Source organism: Etheostoma spectabile, unplaced genomic scaffold, assembly GCF_008692095.1.
Source record: "Etheostoma spectabile isolate EspeVRDwgs_2016 unplaced genomic scaffold, UIUC_Espe_1.0 scaffold00002169, whole genome shotgun sequence".
In the NCBI taxonomy this organism is placed as follows: Eukaryota; Metazoa; Chordata; class Actinopteri; order Perciformes; family Percidae; genus Etheostoma; species Etheostoma spectabile.
In genome coordinates this window covers 265,403-286,074 of record NW_022602864.1, presented here as the reverse complement: position 1 = coordinate 286,074, position 20,672 = coordinate 265,403, and the positions used below count along the sequence as shown (strand labels likewise).

Genomic DNA, 20,672 nt, shown 5'->3' with positions numbered 1-20,672 from the left:
CCAGGAAATATACTTGTCCTTCCAACGCTTATGGACCAGTCTAGCTGCTGGGTTTATTTGTGCGGGTGGGTTAAGGGTCTGTGTGGAATTAAATACAAACCAGACTAAACTGGGTTTGCCGAGCTGTCCGAGCACCAACAGCTGGCCAGCCCATAACACGCCCGATCAACGTGGTAAAAACGTGTCAGCACGTTGTTTTCGGTTTTATTAGGAATCATTGGGAGTTGGCAGTTTTTTATGTTTTATTTGAACTCGCTCAGCCAGATCCTTACGGTAACGCCTTTTATTTTGTATCATCACCTAATAAATAATAAATATCACTCAATGTCTTACACATGACACATATTATCTGTAGGCTATTACTATTATTTTCGTTATTAGCCTCATTATTTTTTATGGTAGCCTACATCGTAAATTCGTCAACGTAAGCCGAACTCGAAGCCATTTGTTATTGTTAATAGCAGCCAATATTAAGAAGTTAATCAGGGGTGAGATTTTTTTTAAAGCCCAACATGATGTTACTGGTTTGCTAAGTGAGTGCACACCGACCGCTGTCTCCTGAGTTTTACAGTTAGCTGCTGATCACGGTGGGTGAACTAACGCTCCTCGTCCCCTCCACGGAGCTTTACCGACCTCTAGTGGTTACACGGTGCTAGTGTAGGAACACGGTAGGCTACCAACACTCCGGGGCAAAGTGGCCCTAAAGGAAGAGAGATCCAGCTCGTCCCCAACAAGATGAATGGTTGGGTTTTACTGAGGCAGCTGGAGCTAATACCAAAACTCTTTAAGGCTACCCATACAGTCCCCAACAATTTGGAGTTTTACACAGTTTAGTTTGTCAATTTTATTTAATATGGACTGCCACAGATACCGGAAGATATTTTTTCATCTCAAGTTAAACGCCATGTTGTGTGCCCCATCCGTTTATCCCTCTTTATATATAGTTTATGGATTATCCTCTGACCCCCAAATTGGGAGCTGCTGTCTCAAGTTACTTTTTTTTTTGTACACCAACCATAAACTGATAGGTGTGCTGCAGTTTGTAATGGTGACATAACATTTGAGACAAATGAACGATTAGGTGGTGCGCAAACATCTTTATTAATAAAGGCTTTATCTGTAAACATGCAACCTGGTTTGACAGCATTGATTGCTGCAAGAAAGAGCCCCACACTGGATATCAAGCGTGACCAATGGAATACTCTAAGCATGCACACCAAGATGGACATTCCACTAGTTCTTTAACAGGTTAAGAAGCATCTGAAATATTAGATCACAGAGCAGAGATTACATTAGCATATGACAAATTCCTAGTCATTGTCATTACAAAAGTTGTTGATTTGTGGCACAATATAATATCCATGAAAAATTAGAAGAGACGTTGGTGATGCACTGAGTTTGTATTGAGAGATGTAGCGGGTACATTTGGTTTTCAGTTGAGTCTGTTTCACTTCATGTAAGATAACCATTCAGGGCAGTCTTGTTTACATTTGGGATGGTTGAGACCAAATGCACACAAGTTCATTGGTTGAAGGTTTTTTGGGTGGTAAGGAGACTGGTTCAAAATGCTGAAAGTCAAAATAAAGATAAAAGGGAAAAGAAATCCCCAGGAAAACTACGGTCTACAAATATTTATTTCAAAAGGAATAACGCATGAGTATCAGAAGCGTGTGGCCATAAATTCACCACTGCGGCTTACTGGCTGATGGGCTACCGAATATTAGTTTTTTCATAACCACCTCTTCATTAACCGAGCCAATTGGATGCCGAGGTTACTGCTCAGCGGCGGACAGTGGTCCAGCCATCATCATCGGTTTCGTTCTTGGTGCGACGAAGGTTGTCTTTGTCAGCACGCCATCCCTTTTCTCCGTCAGGCTCAGGATCCCTATCGCGGCTTCTGGGCTTCTCCTCCAGCTTCTCCACACCTCCACGACGCCAGCCTCCTAAGGAAACATTGAGACCTGGTCAAGCAGGAACATGCTGATTTCACAAGTATAACTAGTTCAAAGAGTATAACCTGGCGGGTATCTTCTAAGACACCCGCAGTTACAGAAGGTAAACAGCGACCTCTGCTGGGAGAATACAACACCTTCAAATAGTCTAGCTAATTGTTTTGTTAGACAAGAGGGCTAAATAAAGTTTACACACCTACCCTAACCCTAATATGCATGTGAAGGTTACATCCAAAATCCCACTCTGCTCACCTTCTTCCTGATCTCTGGGTGGGGGTCTTTGTTCACGGTCATCCCGGCGCTCGCCACCACGACGATCTTCTCGGTCAGTGTCCTCTTTGCGAGAGTCTCTCCAGACGCTTCGTCCTTCCTCTGCGCCTGCTTTCCTCCAGGTAGACTCCTCTCTGTGTAAATAAACAGTGACACCGATTAACAGAACTGTGATATCCTCTGCATTTATCACAAAAATAAATAGACCAGCACTCTTGGCCTAGTCTATCAGGCCCACCTGACTGGACGACTGTCTCTCAAGCTGTCTCTGGATTTTCCCTCTCCTTCGGCATCATCTCTTTCCTCGCTGGCATCCCGGGGAGGACCCCAGCTGTCCTCTCGGGCCTTCTCTCGCTCACGCCAACCACCTGCAACATAAGCATTGGCTCATCATCCTGCTTGACATTACATGTGAGCACAGAGTTGCTGAGCAGTTTGATTATTCAGGTAAATTACAAGATGTCTCTACTTATTTGAGGCTGAGTGGCTGCAGGCTTACCAGGCCTGCCCAGGGGCTTCCAGGGTTTGAGGTCATCGCCACCACGCCGTGGCCCATCATCCATGCCACGTCTTCCACCTCTGTCATCATCTCCTCCTCTTCGGGGACCCCAGGAGTCGTCCGTGCCTCTACGGGAACCTTTGTCGTCATCAAAGCCACGCCGGGGGCCGCGGTCGTCGTCAAAGCCACGCTTCGGGCCACGGTCGTCGTCACCACCCCTTCTTGGGGCGCGGTCATCATCAAAGCCTCTACGTGGACCACGGTCCTCGTCCATCCCTCTGCGTAGAGGACGGTCATCATCACCGCCACGGCGTGGGCCTCTATCGTCATCAAAGCCCCGACGGGCGCCTCTGTCATCTCCGCCCCTGCGGAAACCTTCTCCTCGCCTGAAGGGCCCCTCTCTCTCGCGCTCCTCTTTGTCATCCTCACGGCCCTCCTGCCTCCACTCCCTAGAGCAGGCACGGGTATTGTTAGAGTAGCCCCTCATGGTTTTAAAAAGGAGGACTAGATTGGGTTACCAACACCTACTTGTCAGGCACAGAACGACGCCACTCTGATTCGCCTCCATCCGTACGCCTCCTCCATCCTCCTCCTCCTCCTTCCTCTTTTTCAATCTGCTTCTCATTCTCACCCCAGTCCTGTATATGAAAAACACGTCAAGACACATTGTGCCATTACATTATCACTAACCTAATTTGTTACTACAAGGCACTGTAGAGTAATATCAGTTATGATCATTAGTATGTTTTGGCCTGTAGTCCATTACTCTGCACTCGGTCCTTGAATTCATGTGACAATTTATTTGGGCTCCCTTCCATCACACCTTTATATTAGGGATGGATCAAATCAAAATTTTCACAAAATGTTATGACTAAATATTGTGCTAAACTTATATTATGTCACTGATAGATAGGCACCACTAACTTATTTATACACAGGTGTGACCTTTACTAGGTGTGACCTTTTAAAAGGCATTTCACAATCCAGTAAAAGAAAGTTAAGCTCTTACAGATTTTTAAAAAGTCCTTCTTTAGACTTTTTACTATTCTAGCCATCACAATATCACAATAATGCTGGGTGTTGTATCATGATTGACTCTAGCATGAATTACCTGTGATTCCCACCCCTTTATATTTGAAACGTTGGCCGACTGTTTGGTTCAGAACATCAGTTAGAAAAGGAAAGAGGCTAATTTGTACCTTGACTTTCTCCTCTGGGGGGACTCTTTTCTCCTCCTCACGACGGCGTTCTCGCTCCTCGATCTCCTGCTGACGAGCGCGCTGCTTCCGCTCCTGCTCCTCGAGTTTGCGCAGACGCTCCTGGTACTCCCTCTCCTCCTCCTCTCGCTGCTCTTGTTCCAGGCGTTCACGGTCCTCCCGCTCTGTAACAAAAGCAGCATACATATAACAGGTGTTCAAACTTCTAAAAGAGTAAGAGCTACTGCATCATGCTCTGAAAAAAAAATGCAGGGTGTGACGTGGCTGCCATGATTGGAAAAACATTTTCCTGACTGAAACTTTGTCATGTCCAATTTTGCTCACCATGCAAAAGTCACCACAGCCAAATAAAAACTCCCTGTAGTAATAGTGTCCCTCAAAACAACCACTTTTACCAAAACCCACATCTTTTTCCACCACAATTTCCTCCTCCACCCTCCTACCAGGACTGTACCAGTGCACATGTGCAAAAAGATTTACCTTTCTTGAGCTGCTCTTCATGGATACGCTGTGCATCTTCCTCTTTTTGACGGTAAAAAGCGTTACGTCTGTCCTCTTTGCGCTGCTTCTTCCTTTCTTCCAGGCGCTTCTTCCTCTCCTCCACCAAGCGCTCCTGGAAAGCTTTCAGTTTTTCCTTCAGAGAGAGAATAGTGAAAAACCACAGCACAAGTTATACAGTCATTCTGCCACTCGGTCCCAGAAACAGTTATGGTTCTATGCAGCAATATTACAGCGGCACCAGCAGGGGGCACTTCAGTTTATTTGCATTTTAATTATAACGCCCACAAGTTGTTGTTGTGTTCGCCCCCCACCCAAGCTTACCCCGATGGAAGTAACAACTGATCTTACCTCATAAATGAAGCTACGAGCAGCAGTGATTTTGGACAAGAAGTTTTCTTTGTCCTCCAACATCCTGAACATTCGCTTCTTGTGCTCCAGAGCCTTCTCCCGTTCAACTTTCATGTTACTGATCTACAACAAAAAGAAAAGTCTTACAGTCTAGATACTCACCAGGGTCTATTCAATTTCACATGTATGCATGTCATTTTTGAATCACAAGGTTTTTTATGTTTTTTTGCGTACCCTCTCTTCCTCCTGGAGCTCCCATAGTTCCATGTCCTTGATGCGCTGCTCCTCATAAGCCTTTTTGATGAGAGGAATCTCCTCGAGACGTTTTGCCCTCTCAAAGTAATCAATCTGGAGAAAACAAAAGATTAGTGTCCAATTCACACCTAGTTGACTGATATTTTCATGAATGAATCACTCGGTTACCTTCTTCTCCTGGTTCTTCAGACGTTCCTGAAGTTCCTTCTTCTCCTTCTCTAGCTGCTCCACCTGTTTGGCCATGATGAAGTCAGGATCCAGCTCCTCCAGGTCCTGTACAAAACAAATGTGTTAGTCTCACCTTTGAACCTCATATTACAATGACCTATTTCTGCAATATGAAGTTCAACCTAATGAATCAATCTATATTTACCTCAATATCGATATCCTTAAAGGCCTTAGCTCCAAGTTCAGTCTTCTTGATCTGCTCCAGACGTTCACGGACCGTCTTTTTCTTGATCTGCTCATGCTCCTGCATGATGCGCTCCTTCTCCCTCTCTTTGGCCTCCAGGCGCAGACGCTCCTCCTCAGCCTTGCGTACCTTCTGCATCTCAGCTTCTCGCTGCTCCAGCTCCTCCTTCTCACGCTGAATGTTCAGGCTCTCCAGACGCTCCTTACGCTCCTCAATTGTCTGTCTACGAGCCAGGATGCGCTGATGATCCTTGCGAGCATTTTTCACATAGGCGGCGATGGCCAGCTGGTTCTGCTCCTCACGCTCTTGCTGAGAAGGGACAAACACATCAAAATGCAGTTTAAAGTTGAAGAATAAAGCAGAGTGCACTGTCCCAAATGACACTAATCATGAACTGGAGCTTAATAACACATGAAGATACCTCTTATGTGTCTGCTAGTATTGTGTAAGAGTATGTAAAAAGCTAATGCTGGTTACTGATCAGGTGTGTGTGTGTCTCTATATACGAGAACTCAGTAAGAAGCTAAACTCACCAGGATGGAGGCAGGCCTGATGACTTGGATGGCCTTGGCCAAGGAAGCCGACATGGCAGTCAGCTGGTTCCGTATCTGCTCCGAGGGCATGTTCTGCAGGAAAGGACCAACAGGGGCATCCTCTTTGGTCGAGTAGTTCAGGTCAGAGCCAAAGCTCAGAGTTCGAGAGGTGTGGTCTATACGGACCTACAGGGGAAAGAGAAATGTTAGATAAGTTGTGTAAAACGGTAGCATAAACACTCTTAATAACACTTTTGTTGGTTTATCAGTAGTTTATTTTTTTAGGAGTAACAGCAATGCAATGTCTCCTGATCTTGACCTTACCTGCAGATCACAGTGGCGCGCAGCATCTACAATGGAGCGCTCTAGCTGGAAGGCATCCACAAATGGAACCAGGGAGGCCAGACGGGTGAACTCAATGCTTTGATAGATTTGTGCAACCTGATATAATGAAAGCAGAATAGTGAGATTTCTACCATTACATTGTAGATGTGATTTAGAAGGGCATTCCAGAGAAATGAAAGACTGAAGAGAATTACCTGTTGCAGGAGCCTCAGGATGGTATTACTCTGCAGGTGAGGGACATACTGCTGCAGATCAGCCTCCTTCTCAGCTTGGTCTCTCACCCAGTTCAACACCTAGTAGGAGAGTTTGTTACCATACACTGGGATTAGAAAAGACTAGTTACTTAATTAATTTGATTAATCAATTAATTATTATATAAAATGCAACTCATACAACAATGAATTGTATATTTTCCTTTTTATCAAGCGGTTTGCAGCCAGACTGTTTACCTTGGTCACTCTTCCACACAGCTTCAGAGGATGAAAGTCTACTTCAATCCAGTTGTAAAGTTCTTTTATGTCAGGCACAACATACTGCAGCAAGTTAAATCTCACCTAAAATAAAAACATAAACTGGTCAAAGCAGATATTAATTTCATAAATAAAGCCTTAAAGATCAGGTTAAAGGTTACAAAATCTGTACTAATTTTCCTAAAAAGTACACGAGTCTCTTCACAAAAGAAGAACTTACTAATAAAAGTTGGCACTGTTGAAACCTAACAAAGCTTTCTTATGCAGATAATGTACCATGTCATTGATGAGACTCTGCCGGGTTGGCGGAGACTGCAGGCCCAGGAGGGTAGCCAGCCTGCGGTGTTTTTCTACAATGATGCCATCCATGTCCAGCAGCCGAGCAATATCAGTGCGCTCGGGGGTGATTGGAATAGACAGTGTGGCCAGGAGGACTCTGGTGGACATCCTGAAGATCAAAAGTAAGCACCATTACCAATTTGGTCAATACCAGAGTAAAACGTGTGCATTTATCTTCAGATAATGAATAACATACCTCTGCATCTCATCTTGGGTCAGATTCTTACGCATTTCCCTTGAGAGGTGATAGAGCCGGTGGAGGGTGCAGGCGTGGAACAGAGCATTGCCAGATTTCCAGAACACAGTAGAAACCTTGTTGTAGTAGTTGGCCATCAACTGGGGTTTGGGAGGCTTCTTAGAAAGAGCAAACAGGCCATGGATGTCTTCAACCGCCTTGAATGCTTCCTGTAAAAAGACAAAACCGCGTTCTATATTAGCAACAACATCATCTTCTCTTTGACCATGTGTCACATATTTAATTACACTTGAGGACATTCAAGTACTAAGCCAGTGTTTAATTGTTCTACCAGTCATATACTATTTATGTTGACTACTTTCTAAAGCATTTATGAAAATGTTATAAATATATGTTTAAATTTTTAGTAAGTAGACAAATGCATTTTAATATTGTCCTTCAAGAAATTCACTGTTAGGTGCACAGACCTGCCAGAGCTCCATGCTAATGGCGCTGTCCAGCTGCACCAGACGCGTCTCCAGGTGCATCGACTGACTTTCAGGGTTGTTCAGATTGATGGCGGTGCTCTGGTTGTGGTGGCGCTGGATCTGACCCAGATGCATTCGCAGGTTGTCGCACAGCTTGCGGAATTCGGCTTTACGGGTGTACTGAAGGCAGAACTTAAATGCTGCAGAAAAGATGACCAGATATTATTTACACCATTTAGTATGTAACATGTAATGGTAATTGTAATTTACGGCTGAGTTTGTATTTACTGAATTATTTTCTGTGTTACTTTACTTTAATGATGCCATATGGTATAATCTTATAAAAATTAGGTAAATATAAAATCAATATTTACATTTGAATTTTAAATATTTCATGATGGGAACTAAAAACATGGATTCCCTCATTACTGGATGAAAATTACAATTTATCATTGTATAAACGGTGCCACTGCCATCTTCTGTACCATTGTATTGTACCATCTGAATCATTCAGTAACATCTACCTACATAAAAACAGACAAACTATTTAAAAAATTGTAGTAACTTAAGCAGCCTTAAAAAATATCACTCAGTAAATTAAATGAATACAAAACTTTTTAAAGATGGTATTCAGTGTGTGTGTCACTACCTTGCTGGGCAATGTCATGGTACAGGCGCTCCACCTTGGAGTTGTTCCGCAGCAGGTCCAGGCACTGGCGGTAGGACTCCCACAGGAACTTCACCCAGGGAGTGAGCAGCAGGCGATCAGTACGATCCTGAGTGTCCTCTCCACTCACAGCACTCAGGAGAACACTGAAGTCACAACAAGCTCAATGTTTATAATCCATTTTAAAATTATCAAGCACACGCTAATTACCTTATACCCTCAGCTGTGACAGCAATATACTGTAAAACAATCATCCGACCACAATAAGACATCAGTTTAGATTCTGTATCAAATTAAAAGGAAATCCAACGACAAATATTTTACCCATAACATTTGAGCATCCTCACCTTTCAGGAGTCTGGATGTTGTCCAGATCCTCGATGTCCAGGACCATCTGCTGGGACTCACCCTTGGCTGTCTCAGTCTTCTCCTCAGCCAGCTTCAGGTAAGCCCTTACCACATCCTCCAGAGATTTGATATTTACCTAAAAGCAAAGAAAGAAATTACACTTTGACTCCAAAAACACATGATGAGTGGATGAAAACAACTACCCGATTTGTGCAAACATCACAGATTTCTTCTCACACACCTGCTGGCAGATGTTCTTGTACTGGTAGAGACCCTCCTTGGCCAGGTGGCTCTTGCGAAGATCCACGCAGAGCTCCAGGTACTTGAGCATGATGGGCTCGTGGATCTTCTGCCATGTTCGATGTTTCTTGCTCTTGATGACATCGTACAAAACATCCAAAGCTGGCTGCTTCTTGCCAACCTCAAGAAACTCTGCGTAAACACATCAAGAAATAGACACACATAAGCTCTATCACATGTTAATGGTAGCCGTGTCCACATATCACTAAACCTTAGCATCTCGCACCAAGCCCACAACTGTGGTTAGCTAAACCTGTCTGACATTGTTAGGCCCACTGTGCTTGGTTAACGTGACATTAGCATTAACGCTTTAAGAATACAAAACACTAACAATTTGACAGCAGCTAAGAGGCATTGTCAATAACGTTTTCAACCTGAAACGAGTGTTAACAGTCATCTACTAGCCAACTAAGCTACATTTCTGAAATATCACCGACTTTACAAATAGTCAGATCACTAAACGGCCTAGCTGCCGGTTAGCTTAATACTAACGTAGCCGTAAAAAGGCGATATAGCGCCCCCGCCATTCAAGGTAGCATTTAGCCTAGCTAACGGTGCGTTCGAAGGCTAACGTTAGCATAGTTAGCTAACGTTAGCATAGTTAGCATGAATGTCTGACAAATGTGAATCATTAAGTTGTATTTCTACTCACCGTTCGCTCGTTTCAGAGCATTCTCTGGCCGTTGAAAATACGCCGGCATGTTGGTGCCGTTCTAGTGAACCTCAAATTGGCTGCCTTGAGTGAATTTTGACAGATTTCACCAGTCCATCAACGCCACGCACTCAACCGCTGCAACGGTGCTGGCTGAGAAAGGAAGAACCTCGTGAGCGGCCTAGCTAGGGTTGCCAGGTGCGTCACACACTATCCCCCTATCACGGTGTCTACCCCCGTGAAGTGAAGAACTGAGAGCGAAGAAATTAAATTCTGTCTCCCGAAATTAGGATTAACGTGTTCAGGGTTTCAATATAGTTTTTTTGTTTTATTGTATTTATGATCAAATCTTGATATATATATTTATAATTGTAAAAATCCATTTTTTTGTGGGTGATTCTGTATGTGTTTGTACACACATTTAAAAAGTGTAGCTCCCTAAATTATCATTGACATAAGTATATAATTGATACAGATGAAATATTCCTCAGAGGGAAAATTCAGTTGTTGCAGCAGCACAAGACAGAGATGAGCACAGATAGAGAAGTACACAAAATGAATACATAAAAAAGAATAAATAAAATGAAATAAATGGAATATACAACTAGTAAAAGAGTAAAAGTAAATGAACTATACAAGATTAATTAAAGACGTATTACGAGGTAACGTGACATAAGTGATAAATTAAAGTAACAGGTACGAGGTGAAGTAACATGGTATGATATGATTAATAGCAACGAGTGTATGACAGGCTATACGTAAACAGCGTACACCAGAAATATAATGCAGTATAAGATGTTGTAAGACATTGTAACATATTAAAATTCCAGTAGTGTAGTATAAGGTATAAGATATAGTATTGGTGCATTGTAATAGAAGTAATAATATACTACTACTACTACTATAATAATTATATGATGATATAGTATAGTGTAGTATGTATACCATTGGATATCAATGTAATAGCCTATTAAATATTGGATATGACTACTACGTCTAGTTTAATGTATAAAGATATATCGTATATAGCAAAAAAATTTAATAAATCAGGTCAGAGAGAGTTAATGAAGAGGGAGTGGTGAGAGAGTCCTGAGTGTGACAGACACTGTGGGATATACATGGTTATTTATACATGGTTAGTTATACATGGTTAGTTATACATGGTTAGTTATACATGGTTAGTTATACATGGTTACACACTTTTATACCACAGCCACTGACTCTCTGTAGCTTCTCTATGAGCTAATATGTTGGAGTATCTTAAATTTGCTTCTTCATGTATGTGTTTGCATATAGTCTGTAATTCACTGTGTGACCATGGGTGTTAATTAAAAAAGATCAAATATAAAAGTGTGGGAAATAAGATAATGGGAACTGTTCTGAATAGTCTCATCCTAAACTATTTGTTTTTTAACAAATAGTTCTACTGTAGCATGATAACATGAATAACAGCGTCCCCATAGCCTCCTAAAACCTACAAACGGGGAGTTTCAACAAACCTGGCAGCTCTGGGTGTGTAATATTTCAGCATGCGCTCCACTGAAGGCGTGTTCAAGTCATTTCGTTAAATGTCCATTATATCTATATTGCTTCTTAAGTTACTTGTTATGTGCAGATTAGTTAGTTAGTTAGATCAGTTTCAGCAAATATTTGATAAAAAAAAGCATCGTGTTTGAATTAACATGATCAGGACATGTATACTTTTGACTCTGCGTGCTATTCAAATGAGAAATGCTTACAACATTACCAATTTAAAGTTAGATCATTATTTAATTGTAATCAGCGCACATTTAGGCTATCCGCTGATTTAGAAAATGTGACTGATCCAAATGGAAATTTAGGCGGCATCGTTTCTTTGCATTTCCGAAGGTTTTTAAGTCCTGAATGAATAATGTTGTATAATTTCAGTAACCATGAACGCAACATTAGCGCTGACGTTTCACCAGCTATGATTGGTTATTTGCAGCGCGTCTCCTCCCGCACAAGCCTCCTGTCCCGGAAGAAGGAAGCGATTTCGCAGGGAGAGGGAGGGAGGGAGGGAGGGGGAGGGGGAGAGAGAGAGAGAGAGAGAGAGAGAGAGAGAAAGAGAGGGAGAGAGAGAGAGAGATAGAGGTCTGTTGACAGCAGAAGGAAATCAATCACACCCAGGCCACTGACAAGTTTTGACACGTTCTACTTTCTTATTGAATCTGCATTCTGTTATTTGGACGTAGCAGGAGCAATCAAGGTACTTCACAGTTGAATTGCTGTCCAGAGAAGGAGCTGGTTGGGGTTTTCTCTCCAGGTAACTTGTGGTTCTGAACTCTTTCAGGGATGGAATATGGCAGCAACTGAATCGCAGCTTATGTTAAGCGTCGGATTAATCGGTAAGTTTCAGCTCACAGGTCGTTCCTTGTTTGTTATTCGTTGGTTTGGAGCGAAGTTGGTGCCTCGGAACGTGTAGGAGAATCACATGATACCAGTGTGACCCGAATGCCTCATCAGCAGGGCTCCATGTCCCTCATTGGTTAATTACTCCTGCATGTTAGACTCTGTACATGGTTATGGATTGGTTCCTAAAATCACCCAGTCACACGGACCCCCATGTGATAAAGATCTGGTCCCAGGAAGCCCTGTCTGATGTGATTTTTAACGTCTGCCCAATCTTCTAATATGTTAAGGTTCATATGTGATGTTGAATTGTGGTTGGATTTTTACTCTTCCCAGAGAAAGATGTGAATGGAGACACACTGTGGGTATGGTGCTACCCCTCTGTGGGCTCAGACCTGAGGCTGGTCCTGCTCAGCAAGTGCTGTCTGACACAGGACAGCCGGGATTTCCACACCTTTGTGTTTGGTCAGTTCTGTCGCATCTGGTACTACATTACCACAGCGGAGGTGCAGGAACCTACAGCACTAAACAAGGTACGGCGTCCGGAGACTTTGCTGCCATTAAAATCCCCGACAAGGAACAATGAGAGGGAAGCATTTCTAATATCTGCGTTTTTATTTTTGTCTCTTGTTTGTTCCCTTTTAAGGTCACTCATTTTTCAATAGTTGTTACAGCAAAAGACTTCAACCCTGAGAAGTATGCTGCACTTAGTAGAATACTCTGCAGGTACAGTGTTCAGCTGTTTTCACACTTGTCTTTAAAGAGTACTTTTCTTCTTCTTCTTCTTCTTCTTCTTCTTCTTCATTTGAGTGGTGTGTATTTGTTTATTGCCCAGGATGTACACCAAACACGGCAGTCCAGTGAGGATGATGGAGGCTTATGTCACCGTGCTCACCAAAGGAATTTGCCAGAGTGATGAAAACGGCTCGTTTCTAATTAAGGATTATGATGTTCGGAAAGCGTACTTGGCGGGTTCAGTTAAAGGTAAGACGGACCACTAACTAGTATTTGGTCAGGTGACATGTCTGGTTTTCATGCAGCAATTCCTTTTGACCCGTGAGACAATAAAAGCCAACCTTGACATAAACAGCGCCAACAAGCAGGTCATGTAGGTTTTTTATCACTTGTTTGCATGATAAAAGGTGATATTTTGAATCTAATGCTAAAAGAAAAGCAAAAAAAAACACAACTTCAATGGATTGTGGTTCATAAAAAATAACTTGAAACACAGTCTACATTATTGGGGGGTCCAGTTTACGTCCTTGTTTCCGTTCTATCTCAGATGTTGTGTCTCAGTTTGGAATGGAGACAATCATCCTGTATACCGCTCTCATGTTGAAGAAGAGGATCATCGTCCATCACCCTCGGATTGAAGCATTGTTGGAGTTTACAAGGTGCATTCAGGACATTAGTTCAAAATATTTGGCTTGGAACTTTAATGAATACCTTGTAGTGGAGAATATTATCATCCGTGGGTTACTTTTTGTCCGTTTCCCCTCAGAGTTCTGCCGACTCTGACATGGCACAGGAAAGACTGGTCCATCCTGCACCCGTATGTGCACCTGACTAATACTGAGCTAGAGGATCTCAAGAAATGCCCTGGTGAGGCTGCCTCCTGCTTTATTTACTCTACTGTCTCCTCCCCGCGGTTGGGGATTAGCCACCATCTGCACATCATCTCATGGTGGGGAATTAAATTATTTATGCATGAATATGTTCGTTTTCCCCGCAGGATATGTAGCAGGATTTGTAGATCCGGAAGTAAGCAACAGATCAGACTTGTTTGATGTGTACGTGAACCTCCCAGACAGTGTCATCACAGTATCCCAGAGTGCTAAAGGTACAGTGTGTTCAAAAAAGAAAGCAGCATGTTTCTAAGAGCGCTTTGATTCTTGAGAGAGAAGGACAGCGTTTCCTTCAGACTGATGTTAGGTGTCTCACCACAGAGGCCATGGCTATGGGGAAGTTGCACAAGGACGTTGGCCATCTCATCGTCCAGTCTGCGGAGGATCCCGAGAGGTCAGATAGCCAGGTCATTAAGGTGAGAACTTCCTCAGAGCACACCTCTGTATTCAGTCCAGTCCTGAATCTAACATGACTCATTCATTCACAGGATATTTCTCTCAAGACTAAAGAGATCCTTGCCAACTTGGTGGCCCTGGCTGAGGAGTGTGAAGACTCTAAAATCACATTGGAAGGTTTAAAGCAGCGTCACTTCCCCCCGGCGACGGAGAACTTCCTCTTTCATTTGGCAGCGGCCGAGCAGCTCTTGCGGATATAGACCTGTTACCAGACACCGTGCTGCAGGATGACGTTACAGTCAGCAGCGTGCTGTTGCATTTGTTAGGATAATTACTGTTGTCTGAAAGGCTTCTGCACATGCCCACTGTTATCATTGGTGTGTGCACAAGCCAATTTTCTCACAGTAATCTCCATGTGAGGTAGGAAGGTGTCCCCAGCACTGTTGTGCTGATATGTGACATAAGCGACATCAGGATGTTTTACATTATAGCATGAAAGGATAGCCACAGGCTAGGCTATGGAAGGATCATGTAGAGCGAGAGGGTCATACTGCAAAGTAAAGCCGTCAGGGTGATGCAGGACCCGACAGGAAAGGGTTCAAACTGTAAAAGTTGACCCACTCACTCTACATTATCCCACTTATTACAAGACTACTAATTTTGACCCACAATTTTGATTTCAAAAATATTTTAATTGATTTTAAAACTGCCCTGGAGAGTCTATGATCTCAACCTGGTCTGTAGCAGCTGTCTGCTATCCAGAAATGTCAGGCTGTAGAATGGCCTAATTGACCAATCAGAATTGAGTATTCATTGCCAAATAATCCCATGAAAAGACCAAAACCAACAATGAATTGATACTCATTATTTCTTAATTCTAATAATTATAATATATCTTATTCCTTTAAAGGTCCATTTTTGTCACATGCACTATTGCAGTTTGACATATTCCTTCATTCCCATGAACATGGGTACTGTAGTTCATTTTGAGTCACCTCTGCTGCCATAAATACTCACTCCAGCACCAAATGTCTATTAATCTGCAGCTGACAATAGTCCACAGACAAATGCACTATTTACTGCTATTTTAGTAATCTTTGTTAAATATGACAGTGCCCAGCTGATTTAAGAAATTGCCTTGTTTTTAATGAAAGTATACATTTGTGGCTTGTTTTTAATGACTTGAGTCTTCAGTAGTAACCAGTGGGCTTTGAGCTGTTCCACAGACAGTAGAATCGTAGACTAAACTAACACACTAATTTGCTGTTGATTTTGGTCTTTGAATGGGATTTGGCGACAATAAGAAAAAACATAAGATTATTCTTACTTACTGTCCTTTAACATCCGTAGTTATGGATAATTGTCTATAACTAGTGTGTGTGCACGCACACACACACACACACACACACACACACACACACACACACACACACACACACACACACACACACACACACACACACACACACACACACACACACACACACACACACACACACACACACACACACACACACACACACACACACACACACACACACACAACACACACACAACACACACACACACACACACACACACACACACACACACACACACACACACACACACACACAGTAATTGCAACTGAAATGGCTCGGATGTATAACTAACAGTTGTGCATAGTTATCAGATAACAACTGCAATAGACATTGCACAATGTGTGGGTTTATTTACGTTTTTTTGTTTTTAGCAATGTCACATTTTGTATTTTACTAATGACTTAAATACAAGCAAATTGGGTTGTGTTGTATGAGACTTTTTCAAACAGTGTTTTAGAAAGGATGAAAAAAAGAGCTGTCCCTCATCAATCTGCATCTGATCCAAGAACAGGTGTTGCTGCCATGTCCACATTGATTTTTTATTGCATTATGTCTTACTGTTATTAATGATGTATAATTAGCGCTGTTGTTTCACAGGTGAGTGCATTTTCAACCACATTGCCAAAAGGATGTGTTGGATAAGACACAGAGTGCAATACATATAAATGCTCATGTAACTTTGAAAACTAATTGTATTTTCATGAATTTATGTAATATTTCTATCTATGAAAACATAATATTCCAACTAAATAAATTTACTATCAAAAAGTAGCTTCTTGCTTGTTTAAGGTCAAACTGTGGAGAAAAAGCTGCGTTTCACCTGTGAGTCTGTTACATGCATTTCCCATTTCCAGCTGCGTGACGTTAACGAAGACATTTATTGTCATGCTGTCCAGTAATAACAACATACGCTGGGGTGGATTTGGTATCTGCTGCGTGAAACGGCTCCTCAGAGTCCTCTGTGGTAGTAGAACTGTCTGCCGTCTGCCGCAGCCTGCAGCTGCTCCTCCACGTTTTCCTTCTTTATCTGTAAAACAAAGTCAACGTCAGCTGGAGTTGATCACAAGGAAGCGGTTGCAGCACAGGAGGATGGAGAATCTTACCGTTCCCAGCTGTGGAAAGAGACTGAATGAGACGGGGATCATCAAGCCCAGAACAAACGCAACACTAATGTGACGGAGAGGAGCGGCCAGCAGAGAGTTCTTCTGGAAAAGTCTTGTTCTGCAAAGAAAAATCTATTCGGTAAAGTCTGAAAGATTTGTCCAGGTAAATAGAACTGAATGCCAGGTTCACTGACCTCTTCAAGAGCAGAACCAGGAGGTTAGGAACAGCGGCGGTTGTCCCAAACAGTGCCGCTCTGGACAGAGCCGTTTCCCTCACAGCCTGGACAAAAAGAACTTACTGCAAGGTTTCAATGACAAGACTTTCATTTGCTTCTCTCTTGTTGTGTTTTTACCTTCTCTCCCGCTGCTTTAGAAAGGCCAACAGGATTTCCATTGGCGTCAAACACTTGGATCCCCGTTTCCAACTCCTCACTTCTGACAATTAACACGTTGAAGACGGCCAGAGCAGCTGGAGAGTCACACAGCAGGTTAGTATAAAAAGTTCTACCTGTTACTGGATCCTCACCAGCTGACTTAATATTAAATCAAAAGAAAAGGAAAATAAGCTAATTATGTTATGTACCTAGTATCTATTACCTGACATGAAAAACACAAAACGATTTATGCTGTATTAAAGGACCAGTGTGTTATTATTTAGTGGCATCTAGTGGCAAGGTTGCCTATTGCAACCAACTGATTACCCCTTCCATCACCCCTCCTTTTCCAAACGTGTAGTAGTTCAGGTAACGTAAAAATGCAAAAGTGCCCTCTCTGGAGCCAGTGTTTGGTTTGTCCTTTCTGGGCTGCTGTAGAAAACATGGCGGTGCGACATGGCGGACCCGCTCCCTACATTGATATGAAGGGCTCATTCTAGAATAACAAAGACGTGATCCTTAGTTTCAGCTGATTATCCAGTGAGAGGAAGGGAGGCCAGACTGGGTCTAAGCCCGCGCTCAGGCCTCAGAGTCGGCCTCCCTGCCTGGGCCAACCACCCCCTGATGGATGTGTGGACTTTGCCGTTTTTTTTCTTCTAATTGCACATTTCAGAGATAAATCCATACCTGACAGTGGGATTGGGAATATCGTCCTAAAGAAGGTCTGGATTGGTGTGCTTCTTACACCAAGACGGTTAATGACAATTTGAGGAAGGGCCTGAAACCGACCCAAAAGAAAGGCTTTAAGAAGTTATCTTGAAACATTACAATCAGCATGGCACACTTGGTCCAATCAGGTTCCACACACCCCTGCACATGTTGCATAGGAAACTGCTCCAGCGATCAACAGCAGCTGCTTCAAAGACGTCGTCTTCTTCTGGTGCTGAGAGATAAACAAAAGATAAAGTGAAGCAGAAACAGAGGGAGGACAGACTGAAGATTAATTAAGGATTCATACTAATATACATATTACCTCCTCGGATGAAGAATTTCTATTTGCATAGTTGAACCCAGCAGTGTAACTCTGCAACAAAAACTGAAATAATGCATTGTTTTAATTATTATGAAAGGTACATTGTGTTGTAATATACTGTACTTTTAGAAATATGATGAATATTCTTCATACCTGCCAAAACAGAGCGGGTTTGACACTGCTGTGGGGCAAAAAGCTGGCAACCACCTGGAATAGAAGATGTTCGTTTGTTGCATATTATCAAGAACAAAGTGTCAGATTTTATTTATTGGATGAAAACGTACCAGAGGGGCTGATATTGGCAATAATGCTGGAAAGAAAATGATAGAAGGGCATCAGCATCTCTTATTCAAATGAATAGTTTTTAGTGGTACAACATGAGGCACTGTATATGGGCAACTTTTTTTTTTTTTTTTTTTTAAGAGATTTTTAAAGACTTTATTTGCTATCAAATATTATAGTTTCTATAACAACAGTTTTAATATCTATTGATGATTGCATGATACAGATGCACCAAGTTCTTTTGGATGAGATTTGGATAAGATTCTTATAGATGGAAACTATTAGAATTTTGAAAAAGTCGAGTTTTTAATGTACCTGCTGGGCGGAAAACTAGTGGAAGAACAGCACCAGAATCCGCGTGGACAGACGACTGTGAAGACAGAGCAGTCATCAAGACTTCTCACAAAAAGAAGCACATTAAACATCTTCAAATCACAACATCTGGACCCCAGAGCCTCCGGAGGATACAACATCTGGACACATTCAAAGATATAAAACACATTGCTGGAAAAGAATTCTTGATTGTACAAATGTTTAAAGCTCAGTGTGTTTTTTTTTGAAAAAGTCCAAATGCGGACATACATCCACAGGTGTTTGGTGGTTTTTGCCCCCGACATCTCCTTTCAGGCATCGCGGCAATGGTTATGTTTAGGGTTAGCTGCCTGGAAGGCGACGTTGGAGGCAAAAAAAACACCATCGAGCACATCCACACAACAAAATCAAACTGGCAGAGGGGCAGACCTAGTGCTCTATACAGTCTATGGGGCAGACATAAATTGATTTTAATGCCTTAATTAAAAGAATTACAAAAAATCCAACCTTTAAAGGACACCAAATTTCTTTGTGAATGAATAATGTATCATAAATGAATATATGTTCTTCCTTAAAATACAGGGGGCATAAGTATACACCCCCCTATGTTAAATTCCCATAGCGGCAGGCAGAGTTTTATGTTTAAAGGCCAGTTATTTGATGGATCAGGATACTATGCATCCTGCTAAAGTTCCCTTGGCCTTTGGAATTAAACTAACAAACATATCATCACATACCCTTTACCATAAATAGAGATAGGTATGGGGAACTTTCCATGAAATCATCTCTCAATGCAAATCAAACCAGCTATTAGGCTAACTGAAATTACCCCATGCCGATCTCTAGGTATGGTGAAGGGTATGTGATGATGTAAATTTATTTATTTACAATACATTATTTACTCACAAAGACAATTGGTGTCCTTAAAGGTTGGATTTTTCCTATTTTTTTAATTAAGGCATTAAGATCAATTTCCAAAAGAGGATTTTTTTTCCCCCGTCTTTTTAGTCAACTTTAGCATGGGTATGTACACTTATAAGCATACAGTTGTGCTGCACAACTGTATATAAAAGTCAATTTAAATTTTATCCAAGACTAATTCTATGTTATTAGCAGTTTTGAGTTCCTTGTAAGACTTACAAGTGAGAGGGTCATTGCTTGTCCATCCTGGAAGAAATAGAACAAACTGATTTAAATAACTCGGTTCATAAAGTTGCCTGACCACTGTGCAGGTAAGATTCTTAAATATTTATATATAATATAATCTGACCTTAATATTTAGGTTCTCTCCACCTCCAAGAAGACTGTGGGCCTTCTGTATTTCAGCCTGAAGAGAGCAGTATCAATAGTTAAACATCATTTACTTTCTACTCATCTCCCCCTCACAGAATAAGATCAACGTAGGGACTGGTTCTTACGTCAGAGGAGAGCAGGTGAGTTGGATCTAGAAGATTAACCCAGATCTGTAGTCGACTGAACAGAGACTGAAACAGAGGAAAGGAACAGGTCGACATCATAGACCGTTAATATTATACAGTCTATGGTCGACACGTATCAAGAAGCTCAGAGGAACCAAGATGCAAACACGATTTCATTGTGACTGAATGAATGAATCACAGACGATGCTCTGCACGTTGTCACCTGTCCCTGGCTTTTCCAATACAGCAGATTAGGATCCATTAGAGCAACGAGTACATTTACTTCTCATCCAATGAATAACTTACAACAACATCACTACAGTACAAAATTCCCCAGCAGCAGCTATTTGGTGCTTTTGAGGTCATGCTCTATTTAGGAATTACTTCCTCCTTCAACCACGTGTTCAGCTGTGGGCGGGTTGGTGCTGCATTCAGGTACATCGAAGATATTGGAGGTTCTACCTCTGTCGTGTCCAAGTTGAGTCTAGTTAGTCTTCACAGGCCGTGTTCACGCTAACAAATAACGCAGTTTCCCAATAACGGTTTGCTAGCTTAAAAACAAAACAAACCACTAACTAGAAATCTAAAAATGACTTTAAAATGCAATTTTGAGTTACATTTTATGTG

At 42.1% G+C, this 20,672-nt stretch overlaps 3 protein-coding genes across 7 annotated transcripts; 1 reads left to right on the top strand and 2 right to left on the bottom strand.

The window, feature by feature from the left end:
• Nucleotides 1-1,082: 1,082 nt before the first annotated feature.
• On the bottom strand, nt 1,083-10,025 carry eif3s10 (eukaryotic translation initiation factor 3, subunit 10 (theta)). Of its 4 annotated transcripts, XM_032507331.1 has the most exons (24): nt 9,772-10,025; nt 9,061-9,251; nt 8,819-8,955; nt 8,454-8,617; nt 7,805-8,004; nt 7,338-7,546; nt 7,079-7,250; nt 6,782-6,886; nt 6,527-6,625; nt 6,312-6,428; nt 5,988-6,173; nt 5,416-5,763; nt 5,211-5,315; nt 5,022-5,135; nt 4,788-4,910; nt 4,419-4,572; nt 3,921-4,102; nt 3,250-3,359; nt 2,960-3,170; nt 2,849-2,899; nt 2,722-2,788; nt 2,461-2,590; nt 2,205-2,356; nt 1,083-1,943 (listed from the first exon to the last, which is right to left on the bottom strand). In XM_032507331.1, the coding sequence occupies exons 1-24, from the start codon at nt 9,818-9,820 to the stop codon at nt 1,780-1,782; spliced, it is 3,540 nt and encodes a 1,179-aa protein (XP_032363222.1). In that variant the 5' UTR covers nt 9,821-10,025; the 3' UTR covers nt 1,083-1,779. The 4 variants fall into 4 exon arrangements, with proteins under 4 accessions (XP_032363222.1, XP_032363220.1, XP_032363221.1 ...); XM_032507329.1 differs by having other exon boundaries at nt 2,849-3,170; XM_032507330.1 differs by having other exon boundaries at nt 2,722-2,899.
• Nucleotides 10,026-11,764: 1,739 nt separating this feature from the next.
• On the top strand, nt 11,765-15,740 carry dennd10 (DENN domain containing 10). Its single transcript, XM_032507338.1, has 10 exons — nt 11,765-11,998; nt 12,083-12,137; nt 12,478-12,674; nt 12,788-12,867; nt 12,977-13,125; nt 13,424-13,535; nt 13,643-13,743; nt 13,874-13,981; nt 14,088-14,182; nt 14,255-15,740. The coding sequence occupies exons 2-10, from the start codon at nt 12,092-12,094 to the stop codon at nt 14,420-14,422; spliced, it is 1,056 nt and encodes a 351-aa protein (XP_032363229.1). The 5' UTR covers nt 11,765-11,998; nt 12,083-12,091; the 3' UTR covers nt 14,423-15,740.
• Nucleotides 15,741-16,292: 552 nt separating this feature from the next.
• Nucleotides 16,293-20,478, bottom strand: sfxn4 (sideroflexin 4). Of its 2 annotated transcripts, none has more exons than XM_032507341.1 (14): nt 20,269-20,478; nt 20,046-20,111; nt 19,898-19,954; nt 19,768-19,794; nt 18,631-18,685; nt 18,318-18,343; nt 18,187-18,240; nt 18,034-18,096; nt 17,869-17,943; nt 17,688-17,778; nt 16,980-17,095; nt 16,821-16,906; nt 16,627-16,744; nt 16,293-16,550 (listed from the first exon to the last, which is right to left on the bottom strand). In XM_032507341.1, the coding sequence occupies exons 1-14, from the start codon at nt 20,305-20,307 to the stop codon at nt 16,473-16,475; spliced, it is 951 nt and encodes a 316-aa protein (XP_032363232.1). In that variant the 5' UTR covers nt 20,308-20,478; the 3' UTR covers nt 16,293-16,472. The 2 variants fall into 2 exon arrangements, with proteins under 2 accessions (XP_032363232.1, XP_032363233.1); XM_032507342.1 differs by having other exon boundaries at nt 17,869-17,937.
• Nucleotides 20,479-20,672: the final 194 nt, after the last annotated feature.

Bases quoted from the DNA above. Each gene is read 5' to 3' on its own strand.
- dennd10 (XM_032507338.1), top strand. From the start codon at position 12,092: ATGGCAGCAACTGAATCGCAGCTTATGTTAAGCGTCGGATTAATCG. The intron at 13,126-13,423 runs GTAAGACGGACC...GTTCTATCTCAG, and splicing joins CTTGGCGGGTTCAGTTAAAG to ATGTTGTGTCTCAGTTTGGA. The intron at 14,183-14,254 runs GTGAGAACTTCC...ATTCATTCACAG, and splicing joins CAGATAGCCAGGTCATTAAG to GATATTTCTCTCAAGACTAA.
- sfxn4 (XM_032507341.1), bottom strand. From the start codon at position 20,307: ATGGATCCTAATCTGCTGTATTGGAAAAGCCAGGGACAG. The intron at 18,686-19,767 runs GTAAGTCTTACA...CTGTCTTCACAG, and splicing joins AAGCAATGACCCTCTCACTT to TCGTCTGTCCACGCGGATTC. The intron at 16,907-16,979 runs GTAAAAACACAA...CTTTTTGTCCAG, and splicing joins CTAAAGCAGCGGGAGAGAAG to GCTGTGAGGGAAACGGCTCT.
- eif3s10 (XM_032507328.1), bottom strand. From the start codon at position 9,820: ATGCCGGCGTATTTTCAACGGCCAGAGAATGCTCTGAAACGAGCGAAC. The intron at 6,429-6,526 runs GTAATTCTCTTC...TCATTATATCAG, and splicing joins TCCTGAGGCTCCTGCAACAG to GTTGCACAAATCTATCAAAG. The intron at 4,103-4,418 runs GTAAATCTTTTT...CTTTTGTTACAG, and splicing joins TGAAGAGCAGCTCAAGAAAG to AGCGGGAGGACCGTGAACGC.